Genomic DNA, 23,811 nt, shown 5'->3' with positions numbered 1-23,811 from the left:
TCCATCAATGGCTATTAACCAAGATGGTCAGGGACACAACCCCGTGCTCCGGGTGTCCCTAGCTTCTGACTGCCAGAAGCTGGGAGTGAACGATGAGATAGATCACTCAATGATTGCCTATTCTGTTCATTCCTTCTGAAGCACCTGGCATTGGCCACTGTCAAAAGACAGGATACTGGACTAGATCCAGTATGACTGCTGTTATGTTCTAAAAAGGTAAAGTTCTGTATCACTGATGGGGATGTACAGGTTAGCTTCTTCCTAACTGACACCAGAAAGATTCCTAGGGAGAGTGTAGCTAAGATTTATGATAGTCTTCGTCCTACACTTGGATGTCTTGATAGAGTTACTGGTCTTCAGAAGGGCAACTTGCCTTTACTACCACCCACCTGCTGCATAGATCAGCTGAATTTTGTTAAATTTGGCTTCCAAGGGAGGGGAGAAAACTTCACACCGTGGTAATAGTTATGGTAGAGTCACCAGTACAATCTATATCAGTTGAGGAAAATGGTTGGTGCTAAAATGAAGATTTGAGGCTCAGTAGAATTTACTGTAGATTAGCACAGTGGTTCTCAAACTTTTGTACTGGTGACCCCCTTTCACACAGGAAGCCTCTGAGTGCAACCCCCCCCCACCCCAAATTAAAAATAAACACTATTATAAATGCTGGAGGTGAAGTGGCGTTTGGGATGGAGGCTGACAACTCGCGACTCCCCATGTAATAACCTTGTGACTCCCTTAGGGGTCATGACCCCCCGTTTGAGAACCCCTGAATTAGCAGGTGGTCAGGGTTAGCTAAACACAGCAAGGGAAGGAATTGTAATAATTATTTAAGTACAAATGATGTCCTTGCTGCTGGACAACTTGCTTTGTTATAACGTTCCACAACTTTGTTAGAAGAGTCCATACATTTATTCTTTATAATAATATACAGAATAGAGCTACATTCAAACATTATTGGTCTTCTGTAAAAAAAAAAAAAAAAAAAAAAAAAAAAAAAAAAAAGTCAATTTTCACCCATAACAATCCCAAGGTGTAAGCACCTCTCAAATGCAAACAATCCTAGTGCGGGAGAACTGCAGTTGCAGATGATACACACCAAAGAGGGAAGGAACATTTTTGCCTAAGCCAAAAGAGAAAAGGCTTACTCTTTAAACTGGCAAGGGGATTTTAATGTTCATGTAGTGCAGACTCTACCTCAGTTTGCAAGATCTTGTCTGCAAAGTAGTGTAATTATTTTGCATTCACATCTGACATCATTATGCACAGGGTATGCTGACTGGATCACTAAGATTTCCTTAATTTGAAATCTATTACAATCTAAGTTTGGAGTAGTAAATGCAAAATGCACACAAAAATGATAGTGTTTGTGACAGAACCTCAATATGTGACTAGAAGGATCAGGAACAAGCTGTTGGAGAGAAAAGTCAGGGGAAGGGGGGGGCAGCACTCAGGGCCAAAGAAGTCCTGAGCCAACACCAAAGCTGAGGTAGGAAAGAACTTGTGAGAGAGCACCATGGCCACCTGAGACAAACCAGAAGGTTAGGAGGAGAGTATCCTACTTACACATGGTCGTTCCGTTAGTCTCAACTTTTAGTAAACCATGTGATGGTTGTCTTAAACAAGAATTTGTTATTGTTAGCAGAGACGGGTAAGAGGTGAATATTAGCTGCTAGTGTGGAAATAGGTGTTAAAGGAATAACTATTTACACCTTACAGCTTTAAAGTGGAGTAATTTCTCTAGTCTTTATGCAGTCATTTCCTTCTATCTTTTTCAATACAGTGTACTTCCAATTATCTGAATAGCATGAGGGACACAGATTTGGTTCAGATAATCAAGAGGCCATTCAGCAGCAGGGTGGCTTCCTCCACAGCCAGGGGCTTGTCATCCTCTTCACAGTCCTGGCCAGGAGTCTCTGCTCTGCCCCACTCACTCGCTGCTGTGACAGCAAGGTTGCAGAGGGCTCCCTGTGCAGCCACAGGACAAGTGACACCCAATTCCCTGCAGGGGCAAGGAAGGCTGTGGTCCTAGCAGGCAGAGCAGAGTCCTTGCCGAGATCTCTACTCTGCCCTACCAGGACCAGAGCCTTCCCACTGCACCTTGTGCCTGCAGGGATGGGGTGTCACCAACACTGCGGCAGCACAGGGAACCTTCTGCATCTCTGCTGTCTTAACCCCATTCACTCCCATGACAGCGGTGCTGCAGAGGGCCCATTCAGCAGCAGGATGGTCTTCTTTGCAGCCGGGGGCTCATCCTTCTTGCAGTCCTGGCTAGTAGTGTCTGCTCTATTACCCACACCTCCACATTATCTGAATCCCTTCCTTATCCTCCAGCATAAAATACATGCTGCAGAGGGCATATATCTCCTGCTGGGGGACAAGGAAGGGATTTGGATAATGCAGAGGTTTGGATAATCGGGTTTTGGATAAATAGGAGTATACTGTATATAATCTACCTGAAAGACTAGAAGGTAGATTTTGCTTTTTGCTCACATGTTCATCTCTGGCTAAAAGGTTCCACATCACTCCATCCTTCTAGCCTCATCAGTGCTGCTACAGGATTAGGAAGTACAGTGTGAACTACTCCTTCCCAAAAAGGCAAATAAGCTGCCCCTGCTATCAGCGGTTAAGAAGTTTACTAATCCGTCCAAACTTGAGGACGGAACTATTCCCCCCCACATCAGGCAGAAATACAGATGCTGGGTATACAACCAATCACCTTTCACTCTAATTAGTGCAATAGTTGATCAAAGCAAATAGCACAGAACTGAGATTGGAGAAGTAGGGTCTGCAGACCAATGGTTGGTAACAGTTTCAACAAAGAGAATTTTTACAACTTAAACAACCTTCTAAACTGAACTTCAACAACTATCTGCAATGGCAGCACCAGAATTTAACTCAAACGTTCTCTTCTCATTGCCCTAGGGCAAGAATATAGAGCATTAGAAATATTCACAAAGGGTTGTTAAATTATCTTAGTACTACGATATACATCCAATTTGCTCAATATTTTAGTCTGGATGATAAATATCAAGTTCATATAGACAAATGTCTTTAAAAGGTGTCATTCCAAATGCCTGTGTCTCCCCGTAGGTGTTCATGAGCCTTTGAGCCATTCAGAACACTTGGCTTTGCAGTCACCACGTTATGAATGATGTGTTCAGCACTTGTATTTTCAGCTGAAATATTTAATTGTAAAATATCAGTTATTTCTTAACTTTTCTTAATAAAAGCTGCAATTCACATGATTTTACTTAGTCACAATAAGTCATAGGATACTGTTGAGTTACAAAAACAATGAGGAATCCGGTGGCACCTTAAAAGACTAGCAGATATATTTGGTCAATACCAAGAAAGGGAAAATTGCTTTTGTAGTGAGCCAATCCCTCCCTTAACACCATCAATTTGGACTTGAATAGGGACTGGGAGTCGCTGGCTCACTACAAAAGCAATTTTCCCTCTCTTGGTATTGACACCTCCTCATCAATTGGGAGTGGACCACATCAACCCTGACTGAATTGGCCTTCAATATTGATTTTCCATTTGTAAAGTAACTCCCTTTTCTTCGTGTGCCAATATACATTTTATGCCTGTATCTGTAATTTTCACTCCATGCATCTGAAGAAGTGGGTTTTTTAACCACGAAAACTTATGCCCAAATAAATCTGTTAGTCTTCAAGGTGCCATCGGACTCCTTGTGTTTTTGTGGATACAGACTAACACAGCTACCCCTTTGATGTTAAGTTACAATAAGTCATCCAATGCAAACTGTGATTTTTGCTCTTTAATATACAATTCAAATTCTCCTCTATATGGCTACACAAGTTATCCAGTTAGTGAACAGAAATCCTGTGTAATTTATGTAACTAATAGTTTAAACTGGATATTAATTAGCAAAATCTATAATCTGCATACATTCCAACACAAAAATTTTTCCCCTGAAAAAAGTTACTCATTTCACATAATGAAAATGAAAGTTTCTCATACAGAAAAGAACTAAAAAATGCAAATATATCACTTACTCAGTTCTAGTTATTAGGTTACAGCCTAATATTTCATTGAGATGCCAATCTCTGAACACACAGGCTACAAAGAGGTGTACCTTAGGAAGCTAAATGCCCAAGGGGCATCATGAGGGACTTAGGGAATTAACTAAAGGACTGGAATTTGACATGATAAGAGGGGAACAAGCACTGAGAAGAATGAGGCATCTTGGTTGCTGGGAGGCAGGGTGAGACTGGAACTTGCCTGGAATAAATCCAGACTGCTTCTTCACAGCCAGGACCCACCCTCCTGCTGTTGCTCTCTTCTTCATACCAGGAAGTTGCATGGGACAAGTGGTGCATATCTGCAATGGAGGCCAGTGAAGGGGAGAAACTGACCAGCAAAGAGTGGAATGAAGTATGAAGCAGGAGACTTTACACACATCAAAGGAGAACAGTTCACATACTCATGGGAGCAGATTTTATTGTTGGTGTGCGGTTGGGAGAAATGAGATGAAAATATTAGTCTCGAATGCTGTGGACATTAACACTTAGCATGGGGAGGAAGAATCAGAGACTGAAGCTCAAAGTATACCAAAATAGAAGTGGAAGCAGCCACAGTCCCATTGTAAAGGCTGACACCAATAAAAACCTACATATATTTTTAAACAAGGTCTCACAGTCAAAGGTCTATTCAGTCAAAAATCACATGCAATATGCTTTACGGTAGTGCTTGACCCCCTCCAATAGAAGATTATTTGTTTATCCTGATCTTAACAATATTTTTAATTTAAAAAGAGAAAGCTGAGTATTCACATTCTAAACAGATAAGAATGAGAAAGTAGAACTACACAAAGAACTTACCTGAGTTTCTTTCATACACAATACCATGTTGAGTTAATAAATCTTTAAGCCTTTTTATTTCTTTAGAAAGTTTCTTGTACTCCTAGAATAAAAAATATTTATAAAATGGACAATATGTTTTGCCCAAATACATATGTCTACTGAAAAATTCAGTTTGCATCAAGTATAAAATGTCCAAGCATAGTTATAAGGGAAGCCACTGGGGGGGGGCGGAAAAAACAACAACCATGTTTGGAATGTTGTTTACCAGATGACTGGAGGATATGACACTAATTTTTTTAAAAATTTCCAGAAGCAATCCTGGCAACTACAGGGCAGTAAGCCTAATTTCAGTACCATGCAAACTGGTTGAAACCATAGTTTAGAACAGAATTATTACACATATAGATGAACACGATTTGTTGGGGGAAGAGTCAATGTGGCTTTTGTAATGGGAAATCATTCCTCACCAATCTATGAGAATTTTTTGATGGGGTCAACAAACATGTGGACAAGGGTGATTCAGTGGATATAGTGTACTTTCACTTTCAGAAAGACTTGACAAGGTCCCTCACCAAAGGCTCTTAAACAAAATAAGCAGTCACGGGATAAGAAGAAAGGTACTCTCATTGATCAGTAATTGCTTAAAAGACAGGAAACAAAGGGTAGGAATAAATGTTGTTTTCCGAAAAGAGAGAGGTAAATAATGGTGTCCCCCAGGGATCTGAACAGCACTGGTCCCAGTACAACATATTCATAAATGATTTGGACAACAAGGTAAAACAGTTAGGTGGCAAAATTTGCAGACAATACAAAAGTACTCAAGATAGTTAAGTCCAAAACTGACAGAAAGAGTTACAAAGGGATATCACAAAACTGGGTAACTGAGCAACAAAAGGGCAAATGAAATTCCATGTTGATACATGCAAAGTAATGTACATTGGAAAACATAATATCAACTATACAAATAAAATGATGGTGTCTAAATTAGCTGTTACCACTCAAGAAAGAGATAGTGGAGTCATTGTAGATAGTTCTCTGAAAATATTAGCTCAATGTGCAGAGGCATTCAAAAAAGCTAACAGACTGTTAGGAACCATTGGGAAAAGGATGGGTAATAGGACAGAAAATATCACAATGTCACTATATGAATCCATAGTATGCCCACAACCTGAATACTGCATGCAGTTTTGGTTCCCCCATCTCAAAAAAAGATATATTAAAATTGGAAAAGGTACAACAAAGAAGGGCAACAAAAAATATTAGGGGGTATGGAATAGCTTTCATATGGGGAGAGATTAAAAAGACTGGGACTACGCAGTTTAGAAAAGAGATGATGAAGGGAAGATATGATAGAGGTCTATAAAACCATGAATGGTGTGAAGAAAGTGAATACAGATTGTATTATTTACCCTTTCACAGAACACAAGAATCAGGGGTTACCCAATGAAATTCATAGGCAGCGGGTTTAAAACAAACAAAAGGAAGTACTACTTCACACAACACACAGTCACCCTGTGGAACTTGTTGCCAGGGGATGTTGTGAAGTTCAAAAGTATAACTTGGTTAAAAAAAAAATTAGACAAGTTCCTGAAGAATAGGTCCATTAACAGCTATTAATCAAGATGGTCAGGAATGCAACCTCATGCTCTGGGTTGTCCCTAAGCCTTGGACTACTGGATGTTGGACTGGATGGCAGGGGATAGATCACTTGATAATTGCCCTGCTCTGTTCATTCTCTCTGAAGCATCTGGCATTGGACATTGGTTGAAGACAGGATACTAGGTTAGATGGACCACTGGCCGCACTGAGTCAGACCATTCTTATGGTGTAAGAGTTCCAAAGACAGGCTGTTTAACTTGTGCACAAGGTTCATCAAAGAGATGGACAAACAAAAGGAAGTATTTCTTCACACAATGCAGTCTGTGAAACTCTTTGCCAGAGGATGTTGTGAAGGCCAAGACTATAACAGGATTAAAAAAAGAACTAGATAAATTCATGGAGAATAGGTCCATCAATGGCTATTAGCCAGGATAGGCAGGGATGGTGTCCTTAGCCTGTTTGCCAGAAGCTGGGAATGGGCAACAGGGGATGGATCACTTGGTGACTACCAGTTCTGTTCATTCCCTCTGGGGCACCTGGCATTGGCCACTGTCGTAAGACAGAATACTGGGCTAGATGGACCTTTGGGCAGTTCTTATGGACAAAGTATCAGCTATACAAAAAGACAGCCTGTGTTTCTGATAGATATTACCCATAGCATCTGGTTCCAACTGTTCCTCTACTGAAGTCTGGGACTATGAATCAGGCAGTTAAGCCCAGGAACTCCTTCCCTATAAACACCTCAGGTCTGCCCTTTGACTAGATTTTTATAGCACTACAACTGTTAACTCTCTCCCAACCACTGTTCCAGGGTTAGTCTCTGTCTCAAAGTTGCTGCCTGACAACCCAGCAGCAAATGTTTTACTTCTGAAGACCTGTGGCTACTCCATAACTACAGAAGCTTTAATGAACAGCTAATTAAACTATAAGGCAGTGGTCACCAACCGGTCGATCGCGATCAACTGTTCGATCCTAGAGGATCTCCCAGTTGATCACGATCTCTGGCGGCAGCGCAGTGTGGCTGCCTAAGGCTACCCCACCCCCACACCGCTCCTGAAAGTGGCCACTGCAGCCCCTCAGCCGGGGAGGCAGGAGTCTCCCTCTGTGGGCGCTGCTACTGCCTGCAAGCACCGCCCCCACAGCTCCCATTGGCCAGGAGAGCTGCAGGGGCAGTGCTTGCAGAGAGGGCCAATGTGCGGAGCCACATGCTTCCTGCCCTCCCCACCCCAGGGGCTGCAGGGGCACATTGGCCCCTTCCAGGAGCGGTGTGGGGGCAGGGTAAGCCTCGCTGCGCCCACCGCCAAGCCACCAAAGGTAAGTGCTGCCCAGCTGGAGGCCGCAACCAAACCCCCATCCCTGAGCCCCCTCCTGGAGCCAGCACCCCAACCCCCTGCCCCAGGCTCATCCCAGAGCCCCCTCTCACACTGCGAACCCCTCGGCTCCAGCCCAGAGCCCGCACCCCCTCCCAAACCCCAACCCCCTGCCACCAGCCTGGTGAAAGTGAGTGAAGGTGGGGGAGAGCGAGCAATGGAGAGAGGGGGATTGAGTGAGCTGGGCAGGGCCACAGGGAAGTGGCAGGGTAGATCCTGAGTTGCCCTTAGATTCAAAAAGTGATCTTAGACATAAAAAGGTTGGAGACCACTGCTATAAGGAAAGGCTGGAATCCCATAATATTCATCACCAGCTAGATAAATTAAAATTGAAAATAAGGTTCGAATTTTTAATAGAACTGGACATGGGCAGTGGGTGGAGCCCCCCTTTGGGGAAGCTAGCCCCTGGCTCCACCCCTTCCGCCCACACCCTCCCCACAGCCAGAGCCCCGAGACGCCCTGCCCCGCCCCACTCCGAGCATCCCCACCGTGGGAGACCTGGGCTGGCCAAAGCCCTGAGTGCTCCCTGCCTCGGCTAGAGGTGCTCCGGGTTGGCCGCAGCCCAGAGTGCCCCCCCCCCACCTGGAGAAGCCTTGAGGAGCCCCAGGCTGGCTAAAGCCACGCCGTACCTCCCCTCCTCTCCCCAGACCCAACCCACACAGAGGAAAAGCGTGTGTTAAGATGCTTTTGGTATGCCTCATGCAAATTCCAGGGTGCCAGAGGAGGCGGTATGTGCCTCCTCAGCCGTTCCGGAACCTGCATGGGGCATAATAAAACAAAACCCTTCACCGCCAAACCCTACAACAGGAGGTGGGAGGGAGTGTCTGGCTGCCACGGCAGCGCCGGGGGGAGGCAGAGCCTCCCCTGGCCTATTATACCCACCGTCCATGAAACTGGACCAAACCAAGAAGATATGTGGTGGATTCTCCATTCCTTTAAATGACTACATATATCTCTCTAAGAGAGATGATTTAATTAAACCACAAGTTATTAGGCCTGATGCAGGAATTAATGGGTGAAATTCTATAGCCTTTGCTATGCACGAGGTCAGACTAGATGACCACAGTGGTCTCCTTCTTGCTTTACAATCTATGTCTACCCTTTCAGCCCAGTCAATGAATCTCAGCACATCAATGAGAGGGTACAACCATAGCACATGAACTTTTAGGCTGAATGTATTCTCTCCAGACATATTATGCACTTCAATTTTTAGTGCTCAGTGCTTGCCTTTAATTCGTACTAACATGCCCTGTAAATTCTGCTGCAGTGCATATGGGTATTGTGACAAAGTTCCTCCTCTATCTTGATGGGTCCAGCGCTTATTGGCGGATTTCTTGCCTCAGAGATTCACCATGTGGGTTGGGGAACAGCCCAGAGACCTTCACCTCTGGGAGAACCCACAGTCCAGGTCAATTGGGAGGTTTGGGGGGAACCCGGGCCCGCCCTCTACTCCGGGTTCCAGCCCAGGCCCTGTGGACTGCAGCTGTCTATAGTGCCTCCTGTAACAGCTGCATGACAGCTACAACTCCCTGGGCTACTTCCCCCTGGCCTCCTCCAAACACCTTCCTTATTCTCACCACAGGACCTTCCTCTTGGTGTCTGATAACGCTTGTGCTCCTCAGTCCTCCAGTAGCACACCCTCTCACTCTCAGCTCCTTGCACCTCTTGCTCCCAGCTCCTCGCACCACAACCTGAAGTAAGCTCCTTTTTAAAATCCAGGTGCCCTGATTAGCCTGCCTTAATTGATTCTAGCAGCTTCTTCTTAATTGGCTCCAGGTCTCCTAATTAGCCAGCCTGCCTTAACTGGTTCTAGCAGGTTCCTGATTACTCTAGCGCAGCCCCTGCTCTGGTCACTCAGGGAACAGAAAACTACTTATCCAGTGACCAGTATATTTGCCCTCTACCAGACTCCTGTACCCCACTGGTCTGGGTCTGTCATAGTATATACATATATAGTTGTAGATACAGGCACACATACAGAGAATTTAAAGGATACATGATATGAACCACTGGGCCTTTTGTTTGTAAAATGGCCTGAATGTTTCAGCATAATAAGACTTAGTGTGTATATTATATGATTACCAAGTACCTATCTGCCACAAGGCTCTGAATCATAGAATATCAGGGTTGGATGGGACCTCAAGAGGTCATCTAGTCCAACCCCCTGCTCAAAGCAGGACCAATTCCCAACTAAATCATCCCAGCCAGGGCTTTGTCAAGCCGGGCCTTAAAAACATCCAAGGAAGGGACTCTGGTCCACCTTCCACTTGCACTAACTCCCTTCTGCTTCTTAATCCCATTCTAACCCCAGTTTATGAAAGTATGTCTAAAATGCACATCACCTAGGTATCCAAACTACTTCCCATATTCCACCCCCTAACATCTCCTGGAAAGGCATTCAGTAATGCCAGTTTGTTTCCAATTTTCAGCATTAAAATAAGTTTTGCCATTTCTATTTATTTTTAAATATACTGTTATTTAGACAACAGAAGATAACCAAGGGAGTAGATTTTATCTGAATCCTAACAACAGACAGGCAGCTTGGCTGAGAACTCAGTGGCTCAATCACACAGCAGAAGGATGGTGATTAACTCCATGTTGGTAAAATTTCTTAGACAAGCATTGAGAATTACTTTCTATACCTTATTGCATTTCTCCACTGATTCAAATTCCAGACTTTTTAACTTTTTATTTTTTTTCTCAATCTCCTTTTCTTCTGTTGCTCTTAAAAGTCCTGCTTCCTCAAAAATCTCCTTCAACAATTTTTTGTATCCCTGGAAAAACAAAGACATTACATAAAGCCATTCTATTTCTGTTTGTAATTTGCATTGGCTATTTTACAAGGTTTTGTGATTACCAGTAAACTGTAGCTAGATGCAGTGCACTAACAGTTTTTGCCAATAGTAGGATAAAAGCATCTATCCTAAAAAGAGCTGGAACTGCAGAAAACAGACCAGTACTACAGTAATTTGAAAGTGATAGTCCTTTAACAAGAACTCAGAATGGATAGGCAAACCTGTTCAGTTATTAGCTCATCATAAAGAGACTGCTCTGCTTCATCCCACTTCCTTCGTAGGACTTCAGTCAGTGTTGGATAAACTGAAAAAAGGAAAGTAACGCTGTCATAAATACTAACAGCTACATTTTCCTTAATTAACTATTTGAATGTAACCCTAATGCTGCTATGTGTGTGTTTTAACAGCTTAATGCTTCAATTCAACATGCATCACTGAGACCACAAACTGCTACATTCACTAGCCGGGACCTGTTTCTCAATCCTATTTAAATCAATAGGAATTTTCTCAATCACTTCAAATGGGAACAGGAGCAGGCCCTAGAGGTCTAATGCTCCCAGACAGCAGCAGTGACCAAAGGTCTCTTCTTCCAGCTCCAGCTGTCCAGAAGGCTGCACCCATCACTGCTGGATGAGATCCTGATTGCACCCTCCTCACTTATAGACTATTGAAACACATCCTATCTAAGAATGACCATTAAGGCCAAATGGAGGCATATTCCAAGGGCTAGCTGGAGTGCACAGCATACTGTGGCAGTATGAATCCAATTCAAGGTGCTGGACTTCAATTACAAAACCCCAAAAGGGCTGGGGCCTGACTATCTCTGTAACCCCCTGTTAGGGCTGAGCCTCACTCTTACTATCTTCAGGGAATATTTCATTACATATCTCTTCATGCAGACATTTTTCCAAACTGATGAATGCATCCACTGACTTACCTAACTGGAGACTGGGATGGAAGTGATGAGAATGAGAGAACTACGCTATTGTACAGAAATAAATTTACCAAGGTGTTGTTTGTAGATTATGTAGGCTGAATTTATCGCAATGCTCTTTGTATTCCTCCATTCCCTCCCCCACAAGCTCTCTGTATGCCCACCATCCCATCCCCTTCTTTTTCCAGGGATTCCTTGCAATTCACCTGAATCTCTTCCCTGCAAGGGTCTGTGTGCCCCCCTCTCCTCCCGTGCCAGGTCCTTCATTCTCTCCCCATACCAGCAGCTCAGCATGCATCCTATTATCCTCTTTCCCCCAAACTCCATTCCTCATACCAGGGTCCTCCAATCAACCCCCCCACACACACACACCAGGAGTTCTGTGTGCCCCCCATTCCAAATCCCCCATGCTAGGGGCTGTGTCTGATTCTCCAATTTTCAGGGGATCCTTCATTCTGGCCCCCAAGACAGGGGCTGTGTGCACACTTATTCCCCACCTTCCCTGGGTCCTTCAATCTTCCCCCAGCATGGGTTCTGTGCCCCCCAATCCTCTCTCCCCCATATCAGATCCCCCAATCTCCATCCCCCCACTAAAGATTCTTGTGCTCCTTTCGTGCCTCCCTCCATATGAGGGTCCCCCATTTTCCCCTAACATTCCAGCAGCTGTGTGCACTTCTCTCTGCTCCCCCCAGGCCCCTCCATTTCCCTTTCCTCCACCACCATTACTTTCTGTCCAGAAGAGAAGTCATTCAGCATGTCAACGTGTTACACTATTGGGAGGATAAGCTGACATGAGCATGGGTATTGTTGTGCTGGAATGTGTTCATGAAAATCATGAACTAGCTCTGTGATCTACAGATAATTGTAGAGGTGCTAGAGGCTGTGGCTAAAAAGCTGTCAGGGGCTCTTTTGTTCCCCAATCTCCCCCTTTTGGTTTTCTGCTCTTCCCCGAGATCAAATAGGGTTCTGACAATTGATGCCTTGAACATTCCCTGAAATTCTGAAATTAACTGGAAGGAGTTTTCAAAAGTTATCCCATTACATATAGAGAAATGCCATTGAGTTGATCGTAGGGACTTTGCAAGCTCAGATAAGAGTGCCCAATTATTATAGTGATGGTTACTTTAGAAATGCTTGTAATAAACAATGTTACATTTACTTCTTATTGATGTAATGATACAAACTAACAAACCAGAAATCTAAACTTAAAGGCTTGGGTAAAATGCCACCTGCCTCTCACACATGCACAGACCTTTTTATCCTACCTACCTAAAAGAGAATGAGGATGGCAAGCAAGAGGAGTCTCAAATGTTAGAGAGTAAACACAAGTACTCGGCTCAGACACATGAGCCAACTTATTGTTTTTTCCACAAATAAGAAGAACCTGAAGAGCAGAAAAAGAAGGATGAGAGGAAATAGGTTAAACACACAATATAGTCACTAGTTTCATGTTGAACAGAACCAACATACATCAGTAACTTCCCATTTTACCATGAGCATAGATGCATTCCAGCAAGTACTGTAGTCAGCTCTCAGTGCTGCCATCATTTTACCCAGTGCAGAAGAAAGAGGTCACAGCCACTAGTTAAGTCTTTTTCAGATTAAGTTACCCATACATACTCGTTCATAAGTCGAATATTTTTGGTAAAAAAAAGATGCATCAAAGAGCGGGGGTCGGCTTATAAACAGGTCTACACCAAAATTTGATGATTTTAAACTCTATGGAATCATTGAATATCTAACACATTGTTGATTTGTTTACCTGGAGCGTCTGCAGGCATGGAGCCCTTCAGCTCCCTGTGGCTGCGGTTCACCGTTCCCATTGGGTGGGAACGGAACTGCTGACACTGGGAGCTGAGGGGCTCCATGCCTGTGAACGCTCCAGGTAAACAAAATGTCCAGGCCCGCTAGCAGCTTACCCTAATGGGCCAGGAGCCAAAGTTTGCCAACCCCTGAAATATAGGGTCGGCTTATGAAAGGGTCATACCATTTTTGCTATTTTTATCGAACCATCTTGGGGGGGTCGGCTTATAAATGAATGGGCTAATGAACGATTATATACGGTATTTTAAAGCATGGAATAAACTTGTTCCTTTCCCAATGGGAAGTGATTCCTCCACCTAAGTCACCACAACTTCCAAAAGACACACACTAAATTAGATGCCCTTCAGTGCATTTGCTACTGAGTGATGCATGCTCCCACCTCTGAAGGACTACCAGCCTATGAACAGTGAAAAATTGCATCCAGGTCTCTTAAATAGCAGTACAAAGAAAAAGCACTAAACACCAGGCTCTTATGTCCTTTAATTTTTCCAAAGAATATTGATTTATCCGGCATTGTAGATGAGCTCATTATGATCTTTACATTTTCAGCTTTAATGTTTCATGACCTTTTACAAGCAAAAGCCCAAGGAAGATTCAAATTCTTAATATTAGAAATCATGCAATACTAGAAGGCCAAATATATATTCAATGTGGCTACAGGAAGAAAGGATGCTCTTATGGCATGCATAATAGGCTCCCTTCTCCACCCCTTGGATCAACACAAACAGGCTGGATGCTTCCCAGTTAATAAGCCCCATTTTTTATTCCCCTTCACCAGTACAGCCTCATGAAGCAATATAAAGCTGAAATTTTCCCCTTAGCCCACTATCCAGGGAAGGACAGGGACAGATCTCCTCATCCTGAGATCCTGCCTCCCCTAGCCCGTACCAGCCACTCCCCTTGCACTTCCTTCTTGTTCTCTAACTTCCCAGCTGACAGGTTGGTTGTTCTCACTAGCTTGTCAGCCTCTTGCCTAATTAAACCACTGAGCACCCTCCCTCCAATTAAATCCACTCCAGGGGGGAATAGGTAGTACCTTAGTGACAGAGTACTTGGTCAGTTCTAGGCTCCCAGCACTCTGTCACAGTAAGACAGTGCACTGGAAGTCAGAAACCTTGGTTCTCCAACAGGATTCTTCTGTCATCTTGGCCAAGTCACGTCACTACCCGCCTCACTTTCCCACTGATCAACCTATCTATCTTAGGATTTTACACAGCCACCCATCACTGTAGTATCTAAGTGCTTCCACATAAAATCAATAGCAATAGCTATTGTCTTGTGTGTCAGAGGAATGTGAGACTTAATTTTGTAAAGCTCCTTAACCTCTGGGAAGGACCTAGAGAAGTGCAAACATTATTTTAACAAGGGGAGAAGAGAGGTCTCAGGCAGAAGTTCCCAGATTTTTACATGGAAAAGTATGGACCTCATCTTTTCGGAGTCTTTTGGACATCTCCTTTTCATTCACAATCATGTAACAGTCCTTTTCAGCAAAAGCAACTGCTCACATGTAACTGTCATGTATTTTAACTGTTTTTAATAGTTTTGTCTTTTTGACAAAAGCCAATTATACTGTCTTTATTTGCTCTTCATTTTACCTTCCACCCCTTCTGCCCACATCTGTTCTGCTCCTCTCTCACCTGAACATGCTTCTTGTGACCTGGCCCTCTACTTTTCCCATACAAGTTTCTCTGCCACTTGGTTTCCTCTCAAAGTACTGTTTAACTACCTAGTTCACTCTCCCTTGACATGTGTCATCCAGTAGTGGCTGGCAACTCCAGTCCCACAAGTAACTTCTATTTCTCTCCTCTTATGTAGCAGTGGCCCATAGCAGAAGTTACAGAGCATTTGTCCCTAGTGGTAATGGTAATACCAGAACATCCTATTTTGCATGAACAAAAAGAAAGAGTTAAAGTCTCCAGACTGGTGTGAGTGAAAACAACATCATCAGCCTTTTATCCTGGTTTTACCCTCCATTCCTAACTGATGTCCCATATCTCATCTTGCATTTTTCTACTTCATGTCCTAAACCATGAACTTTTTGGGCAGGAAGAGATCTCAATTTGTAAAACCCCATCTAAGTTTTCAAGTCCTATGGTATATTAATGGCTTTAATAGTTTAAACTGGTACAAACATGCCAGCTGTATTAACGGCATCAGGACGATTAATTACTGTACCTTTGTCTCTCTGTTTTTGGTTTCACATGAATCCCCTTCTCTCATCCACATGCCAACAAATGTGTTGTTGTAAATTTCCCATTCATGCCAAATACTGGAAAAAGAGAACAGCTCAAAAGACATGTTTTTTAATTTTGGGGAGAAAAGTTAAAAACCTGGTAAGAAAAACAGAAATACTCTAACACTGTATTAAAATTCACTTTATCAATTTCAATTTTTTGTAGGTCCTTTAATATCTCCTTTTCTTACTGCCCAGATCTGCCCCATCACAGATCAATTACCTCATAACCACAGTGGAGTTCTTTAATTACTTATAGAGTCTCCATCACAGCAGTTTCTGAGCACTACGGTTATTCTGACGTGTCTCAAAACCATTTCCACACTTTCTTAACCAAATAAAAAGGGTTTTAATTTTGTCATCAATAATTTGTTTGAAAGAGGCGTTACCAAACTCCAATCTTCTCAATTGCTCAGAATACAGAGTAAGCCCAAACAATGTATGTCAGCAGATGGGTGAAACAAGAATACAAACTCAAAAACATGCTCACTCTTCAAAACTTGTCAGTGAAGAGAAGCATTTATTAACAATATATTTCTGAAAAGTGACCTATTCCAATTTAAAATGAAATATTCCCTGTTAGACCATAAAACTCATGATAGTCACAACTGTGGTCTCTCAATCAACCCAGGTTGGGGGCCAGGATAGAATCCTGACTCGGAGGATAGCCTTAGGGATTGTCCACCCAAGGTTTTTTCACACTAACTTTTTTTTTTTTTTAATTAAAATGCCCTGGGTCCATACAACACAATTCTTCTTTCAAATGAAGTGCCAATTATTGCAAATTAGACAATCCACTTTGAAAGTTCATTTCAGAATGAATTAGTGCAGAAAAAGGTTTTTGTGGATGCATCTGTATTTCGCACTGACTTGGTAGTCCTCCAGTTGCTCTCCCACACTGCATTGCATCACACCATATCAGGACCAAGCTGTTTGTTTACCTATGTTCACTCTACCGCTCTGGGAGGTCATTTAAGATGGATGTGACCTCCCCATTTAAATGCTGGTGCATAGCCAGGATCACCCCCTTTGCAAATGCAAACTCCTGGAGCCCCATACTTCGGTATTATAATACTGTTATTATTGCAACCATGCGGAGATCATGGACTTCCTTATCATCTGGGGAGAGAAGAAAGCAGGCCTGCTTTTACAACAGCGACCATAAGGCCAACAGAAAAGTAATTTCACGACTGTTGTTCTGTTTCCCACCTGTAAAATGGGGATAATACTTACTGCTTCACAGACATGCCCTGACAAATAACATTTGTACAGCTCTTTGAAAATGTAAAAACATAGTAAAAGGAGGGCAACCCAGAAACCTCAGCCTGCCACATTCACTCCCTTCCCTTAGTTTACTGAAAAAGACATGGAAATAGAACCATAAAAAAGTTGTAGGGCTAACAAACCAACACTTTACTTCAATTTTTAATCACTTTGCTTTTCATTGCTTTCCTTTTGTGTGTATGTGTATGGTGTCTATTTAGACTAAGCTCTCTGAGGCAGGAACTTTATCATAGAAGATTAGGGTTAGAAGTGACCTCAGGAGGTCATCTAGTCCAACCCCCTGCTCAAAGCAGGACCAAACATGTATGATATATTTATCTTAAAGCAGATACAATCTGTAAGGCGCCTATCAAACTACTGGAGGTCACAAATGCAGAAAAATAAAATATTATTGTTACATGATAAAGCAAGGTCTTGCCTTTTAGGATGTGGCACCCCATTCAGGGTGCACTGCGATCTCCAAGACACAGATTCTCTGTATCCTGGAGTTTGAAGGCATTTAGCAGAACAACTAGAGAGACTTAGATACTAAATTTTTGGAATTATCTAATTTGAGTAGCAAGAATAATCACACACTTTAAAAATACTCAGTAGCTTTCATTGTCAAATATGTAAAATCCTCATTTTTGTTTCTCAGTCCAAGAAATCCTTTAAAACATCAAGTTAGTCCATCCATTATCTTTCATGATGTATAAACATTTTAAAGTGAAACTGAAACAAGCCCAGATCTGTCTTCTTGGAACATCAGTTTTCATTTTTGCTTAACTGAAACAAAAGTCCTTGATTGTGGAAAGAACCAGGCTTTGCTAACCCCTGAAAAAAAATATCTCAAACATTTCTAAAGCACCTATCCCCACAGTATCTAAGCAATAAAACAACAAATAAAGATAGCACTGACTACAGCATACGTAAAAAGAGGCTCCTTTCTGATGTGTGGGAAACATAGGCCTTTTTGAAAACACAGGTCTTGAACGTAGACCTGAATCATAGAAGATTAGGGCTGGCAGAGACCTCAGGAGGTCATCTAGTCCAACCCCCCTGTAGTCCAAGAATCTGATCCTGGACTAAAATGGTCCTTTAAAAATATTTCTGAAATGGATAAATACCCTTGTTCAGTAGTTCAGTGCAGCATCTCTGCATCCTGAACACTTTCTCAGGTCAGGACCTTTCTCCAACAATTCTGTTACTCTCCCAGTTTCCAGACAAATCAAATAATTCAGTGGTTCTGGGTCTTCACAGCTTAAAGATCTATCACCGGCACAGGCTCCCTACTGCTGTCTAGAAATCCACTGCAGCTCAGCTAGCTTGTAGGATTCTCTCTGATGCTGACAAGAGTGACTACAAACCAGTCTCTGCCACTGTCTGGTCCTAAGGCCCATTATATTTCTGGGTGTAACCTCCTCGTCTCAGACTTTCTGACTAGCCTACTTGCAGAGAAGACCAGCCCTTCACTCACGTTCTACCCATCTGCACACAGGAAATATTTATAGAGGCAGACACCTTTAAATCAGTCTTTGTTTTTAAATTTAATGTATGCTAGCTCCTCTACTTGGATCTAGGCACTGACTCGACAGGCTGAATGGGCTTTTATTAAATATGTTTAAAATTATTTCTAGGCCCAGACCAAGAAGGAGTTTCATTTCAAGAGATCACACTTGAGAGCTATATGCAACTCAAAACTGAGATTTAAGGAGAAAGTGCCCATGAAAACTTGGCTAACGTAAATTGTGGCTGTATACTTATTTTGTGTTTCTTGCAGGAAATGCATGTCATGTGCAGTTGACAATGGCTTCCAGTCTGTTTTTGGGGTCAAACTGCATGTCTTTTTGTGTTATGTTACTGGAACTATAAATAGCCAAGCCATTCAATATCAGAATAGGTGGTTTAAATGGAAGACAGCTGGAGATATGGCATCTTCAGAGACTGGAATTTATTGCCCCACTGGTCCAACTTAGCCCAAATGTGTTGACCTTTAGGACACATTAAAAGTCCTATTAGCTTTCCCAGGTTTTCCAGGGATTCTGAGATGGGGAACATTTTATTTTAGTGGAAAGGAAAATCTTTACAAAGATATGTAATGCACTTAATTATTGTGCTCTTAGAGTGTCCAGAAAATAAATCTCATACTCAACTATAATGTCTCCATTTTGTAGTTATGTCAGTTCTGCCTTAAGACTTTTTATTTGGTGTTTTAAAAGACATTATCCCATATATGGGATAATTCCCATTCTTGGGCAATCTCAAGCAGTTGATGTAATGCTACACGTGATCCACAAATGGGAAAAGGATTGTTAGAAAGAATACTTACCTTTAGAGCCCTCTTTCAAATTTTACTCTCGGCATATGTTAAAACCAACTAGGATTTCCAAATTCTGGATCCTCATAGCTTAGCTAACATGCAGTTTTTAAGTTTAAAGCAAAAGCCACTAAAATTGTATTTTCAACATTAGCTGTAAAGTAATGAGAACAGCAGGAACGAGATGATGCCTACAGTTGAAAGCTGCCAGATTGATCTATTTTACGTATTCTTAAATTATGTCTCAAGAATAAAATGTGATAGTCTAATAAGAATTTATTAATTAATAAAATAAATGGCCAAGGAGCCTGATTTACTAAAAGTCCATGATTTGGCTATTAGAAGAGATTTAACAAGATACATTTTGCAGCGCTTTCACACAAATTGTGCCCTCAGTTACACCCTTACAACCTCATCAGCTTCTACAGGATAGTGGCATTGGTGTAACTGAAAACAGTTTAGAGAACAGTGTTTGGATTTAATGCGAAGATTAGTTTATTTTCAAGGTAACGTAACTATAACTAATTTAAAAAGTACTGATTTCAAGAGCTCTACAAAGAGCGCAACTCACAAACTAAAATAAAAAGAAGAGTCTGGATTTTCTCACCCTAAAATCCCACTGTAGGCATTCCACCGAAAGGTCTGCTCATGCTGAGTGACATTATGGAAAGGACAGAACTCATATTTATACCTAAAGAAACAAAATATGTCAGATTTTAAAAAATAAAATGAAGGCCTATATCATTCTAAAAATACAGTCAGGCACCTAAACCAGTTACTCACGTAGATTCCACAAAACTGAAACATTTTCCAGCAAGCCTGAAGAGATGTGCAGGACCTGAAAATAAAATGAAATGGCTTGCAAAAGGGATAATGGGTTGGTTAAATTTAAACAGAGTTATCATGATCATAGAATTGTATGTGTACATGTTGCAGATTTAACATTCCACAGAGCGTAAGGCAATCAGCATCCAAGAAACCTAAACTAAGGTACTTATTTTGCCCTCATTACCATAGTATCTTTGTGCCTCAATCTTTAATGTATTTATCCTTCAAACATTCTGATAGGGAGGTAGGGAAGCACTGTTATCCCCATTTTAGGGACTGGGAATTGAGGCATAGAGAGACTCACACAGGAAAATTATTTTGACTAGGTTAGGTGCTATATAAGTGACAAGTACTAACTGGTAGTATCTGAGATGCCAATAATTATCTGTGAAATTCAGAGAAGAAATTATTCTTGCATAAGGCTAAGAAACATTTTCATGATTGGATTAAAGAACATAGAGCATAGACTAATCATGTAGATATTATACTGTGGCAAGTGCTTCTACCAAAGTCTATCTTACTATTAAACAACTGCAATCAAAAATTACACACTCACAAAAATAGTCACATATAATAGACATTTTCACACACCTGAGGTTGGGGAAGGTGCCATCTTTGGAAGGAGCCTGTTTGTCTGAGGTAGGAATGGATTGTTCAATCTTTTAAAAAAGAAAAAAAAGACTAATTTAAAATAATTTAGACTAATTTAAAATGATGTTTTCCATTTGCAGTGAGATTAAATTAGAAGGTTCAGAGTAGCAGCCGTGTTAGTCTGTATCCGCAAAAAGAAGAACAGGAGGACTTGTGGCACCTTAGAGACTAACAAATTTATTAGAGCATAAGCTCTAATAAATTTGTTAGTCTCTAAGGATGATATGCATCCGAAGAAGTGGGCTGTAGTCCACGAAAGCTTATGCTCTAATAAATTTGTTAGTCTCTAAGGTGCCACAAGTCCTCCTGTTCTTCTTTTTATTAAATTAGAATATTTTTATCCAGATATTTAATATGTCCCCCAGCACCCTAGTATCTGAGCATCTAAAGGACTGTCAGATTGAAAACAACAGCCCAAACCATCAAACCGGGATCCTAAATCCATATTTATATACCTGAATAATAATAGTCTGATTTTCAAAGGTCCTCAGGACCATCCACATGTATGGTCACATGAACCCCTGGTAGGGTCATGGTTATGTACTGTGACTGTGGTGGTTCTTCGAGTAGATGCAGCCATGCATTCCACTTAGGTGACTCACAAACAATATGCACCCCAGAAGGCGGGGCTCAGAGTCTACCTAAACAAGGTTTGCAGGACCACCCTATCAAAACTTGCATCTATTCTGGATGATAGGTAATGGCATAATGGTTCATAAATGTATAGATCGACAACCACATAGCAGCCCTGCGAATGTCCAATATTGAGATGTCACTGCGGAAGGCTATTGACATTGCTTGATCTCTCGTAGAATGAACTCGCACCCACTGAGGAGGTGTAGTCGAAGCTATTTCATATGCAGTCTTGATACAGCTTATTATCCATTTAGAGACCATCTGTGAAGAGACCAGTTGCCCCTTCATGTGATCTGCATATGACACAAGCAGATGAGGCAAGCATGACAGTTTAATCCTGTCCAGATAAAAGACTAGACATCATCTGACATCTAACCTATGGAGATGCTGCTTCTCCAGAGGTTAATGTGGCTTAGGAAATAACACCGGTAACTATACTACCTGGTTCAAATTAAACTGAGAATCTTTACACAAAAAATTTGGGTGTGGTCATAAAGTCAAATTTTTCTTGTAGAACTGTATATAAAGGGGCTCTGACATCAGAGCCTGGAACTCACAGACTCTCCTTGTAGATTATCACTACCAGGACTGCAGTCTTCTGACACAAAAGTGGAAATGGACAAGATGCCAGGGGCTCAAATGGAGGTCCCATCAAAGTCACTAGGACCATGTTAAGGTCCCACAGAGAAACCGGCTCTCGGACCAGATGATGGAGATGAAGACGCCTTTTTAAGAATCTTGCTACCATGGCATTGGAGAAGACTGATCTTCCCTGAATGGGGAGGGATGAAATGCTGACATCACTACCAGATTCACTCTCAATGAGCTAAGCACAAGGCCTGATAACTGAAGGTGCAGAAGTAGTCCAAGTTCTCCTGGATAGAAGCCAGCATCGGCTGACGTCTGCAGGCCAATGACTGCACTAAAAATCACTTCCAGTTTGCCAAATATGCCATTCTAGGACCTGTTGAACAGCCACCAAAAACCACTCTTCCTCATTCAGCCATGAACAAGTTAGGGAGAAAACTTGTTCACCTTAGCCTCTAAGGCAGGGGTCGGCAACCTACGGCACGCGTGCCAAACACGGCACGCAAGCCGATTTTGAGCGGCACGCTGCTGCCCACTGAGAGGAGGAGGAGGAGGAGGGGCCGGAAAACGCCACGCTGGGGGAAGGAGGAGGGGGAAGCTTGGCTGCTGCAGGATCAAGCTTCTGCCTCCTGCCCCCACAGGGAAGAGCAGTGCGGGGGGTCCCAGCCCCCCACCGCACTCAGCCCCCCCCTCTCCCCTGCAGGGGCAGAAGCTTGGTCCTGCGGCAGCCACACTCCCCCCCCCGTTTCTTCGCACAACATGGTGCATTCCAGCCCCTCCTCCTCCCAGAGGAGCAGAGCTGAGCGCAGCGTGCGGGCTGCTCCGTAGAGCAGGCAGAGAGAGGTAGGGATGGGCCTGGGGGAACGGGGTGGAACAGGTCATATCCCTCCCAGCCCCCTGCCATGAGCCGCTCAGGGCAGGGGGCTGGGAGCACCCCCACAAGCCGAGCACCCCAGCCTTCTGCCCTGAACCCCCCCACCCCAACACACACCCATCCCTCTGCCCTGCACCCCCACAGCCCCATTTCTCTGCCCTGCACCCCCCAGCCCTCTGCCCTGACCTCGAGTTGCCCCCAACACCCAGCCTTCTGCCCTGCATCTCCACACACACTCCAGCCCTCTGCCCTGAACCCCCCACACACCCAGCCTTGTGCCCTGCATCTCCACACACCCCAGCCCTCTGCCCTGACCTCGAGTCCCCCCCAACACCCAGCCCTCTGCCCTGAACCCCCCCATGCCCCAGCCCTCTGCCCTGAACCGCCTGCCCCCCCACCCAGCGGGCTGAGCAGGCTGGCGGCGTAAGATCAGCATTTTAATTTAAATTTTAAATGAAGCTTCTTAAACATTTTGAAAACCTTGTTTACTTTACATACAACAATAGTTTAGTTATAGAATATACACTTAGAGAGAGACCCCTTCTAAAAAAACGTTAAAATGTATTGCCGGCACGCGAAACCTTTAATTAAAGTGAACAAATGAAGACTCGGCACACCACTTCTGAAAGGTTGCCTACCCCTGCTCTAAGGATAGAACAAGAAGCAATGGGCTTAAACTGCAGCAAGGGAGGTTTAGGTTGGACATTAGGAAAAAGTTCCTAACTGTCAGGGTGATTAAACACTGGAATAAACTGCCTAGGGAGGTTGTGGAATCTCCATCTCTGGAGATATTTAAGAGTAGGCTAGATAAATGTCTATCAGTGATGGTCTAGACAGTATTTTGTCCTGCCATGAGGGCAGGGGACTGGACTCGATGACCTCTCGAGGTCCCTTCCAGTCCTAGAATCTATGAATCTATGAAGCAGCTGCGCTGTGAGACATAGGGAGGTGAGAGCGGGAAGTAGGGTGTTACTGCAATCCCATGTAAGTAGGTCAGGATGGACAGAGGAAGGGGTACAGGAGGCTGAACTGACAGTGCAAGAAGGTCAGAGAACAAGCACTGCCTCAGT

At 43.0% G+C, this 23,811-nt stretch overlaps 1 protein-coding gene across 6 annotated transcripts in view; it reads right to left on the bottom strand.

Moving 5' to 3' along the window:
- Positions 1 to 889: 889 nt before the first annotated feature.
- Positions 890 to 23,811, bottom strand: part of GNPTG (N-acetylglucosamine-1-phosphate transferase subunit gamma) — a 26,524-nt gene continuing 3,602 nt past the window's right edge. For 4 of the 6 annotated variants that reach the window (XM_065560391.1, XM_065560388.1, XM_065560389.1 and 1 more), the window contains 10 exons: positions 20,584 to 20,651; positions 19,948 to 20,002; positions 19,772 to 19,855; positions 15,527 to 15,620; positions 12,797 to 12,911; positions 10,815 to 10,897; positions 10,441 to 10,572; positions 4,848 to 4,929; positions 4,249 to 4,377; positions 890 to 3,179 (listed from right to left, as the gene is read on the bottom strand). In XM_065560391.1, the coding sequence (XP_065416463.1) occupies positions 3,055 to 3,179; positions 4,249 to 4,377; positions 4,848 to 4,929; positions 10,441 to 10,572; positions 10,815 to 10,897; positions 12,797 to 12,911; positions 15,527 to 15,620; positions 19,772 to 19,855; positions 19,948 to 20,002; positions 20,584 to 20,605 (921 nt within the window). In that variant the 5' untranslated portion in view covers positions 20,606 to 20,651 and the 3' untranslated portion in view covers positions 890 to 3,054. The remainder of the gene's footprint in view (positions 3,180 to 4,248; positions 4,378 to 4,847; positions 4,930 to 10,440; positions 10,573 to 10,814; positions 10,898 to 12,796; positions 12,912 to 15,526; positions 15,621 to 19,771; positions 19,856 to 19,947; positions 20,003 to 20,583; positions 20,652 to 23,811) is intronic. The other 2 variants (XM_065560392.1, XM_005288880.5) reach the window with 2 other exon arrangements.

The sequence above is a fragment of the Chrysemys picta genome, chromosome 10 (assembly GCF_011386835.1).
Source record: "Chrysemys picta bellii isolate R12L10 chromosome 10, ASM1138683v2, whole genome shotgun sequence".
Lineage (NCBI taxonomy): Eukaryota > Metazoa > Chordata > Testudines > Emydidae > Chrysemys > Chrysemys picta.
Note: the sequence above shows the minus strand (reverse complement) of the source record. Positions and strands in the feature narration are given on the sequence as shown.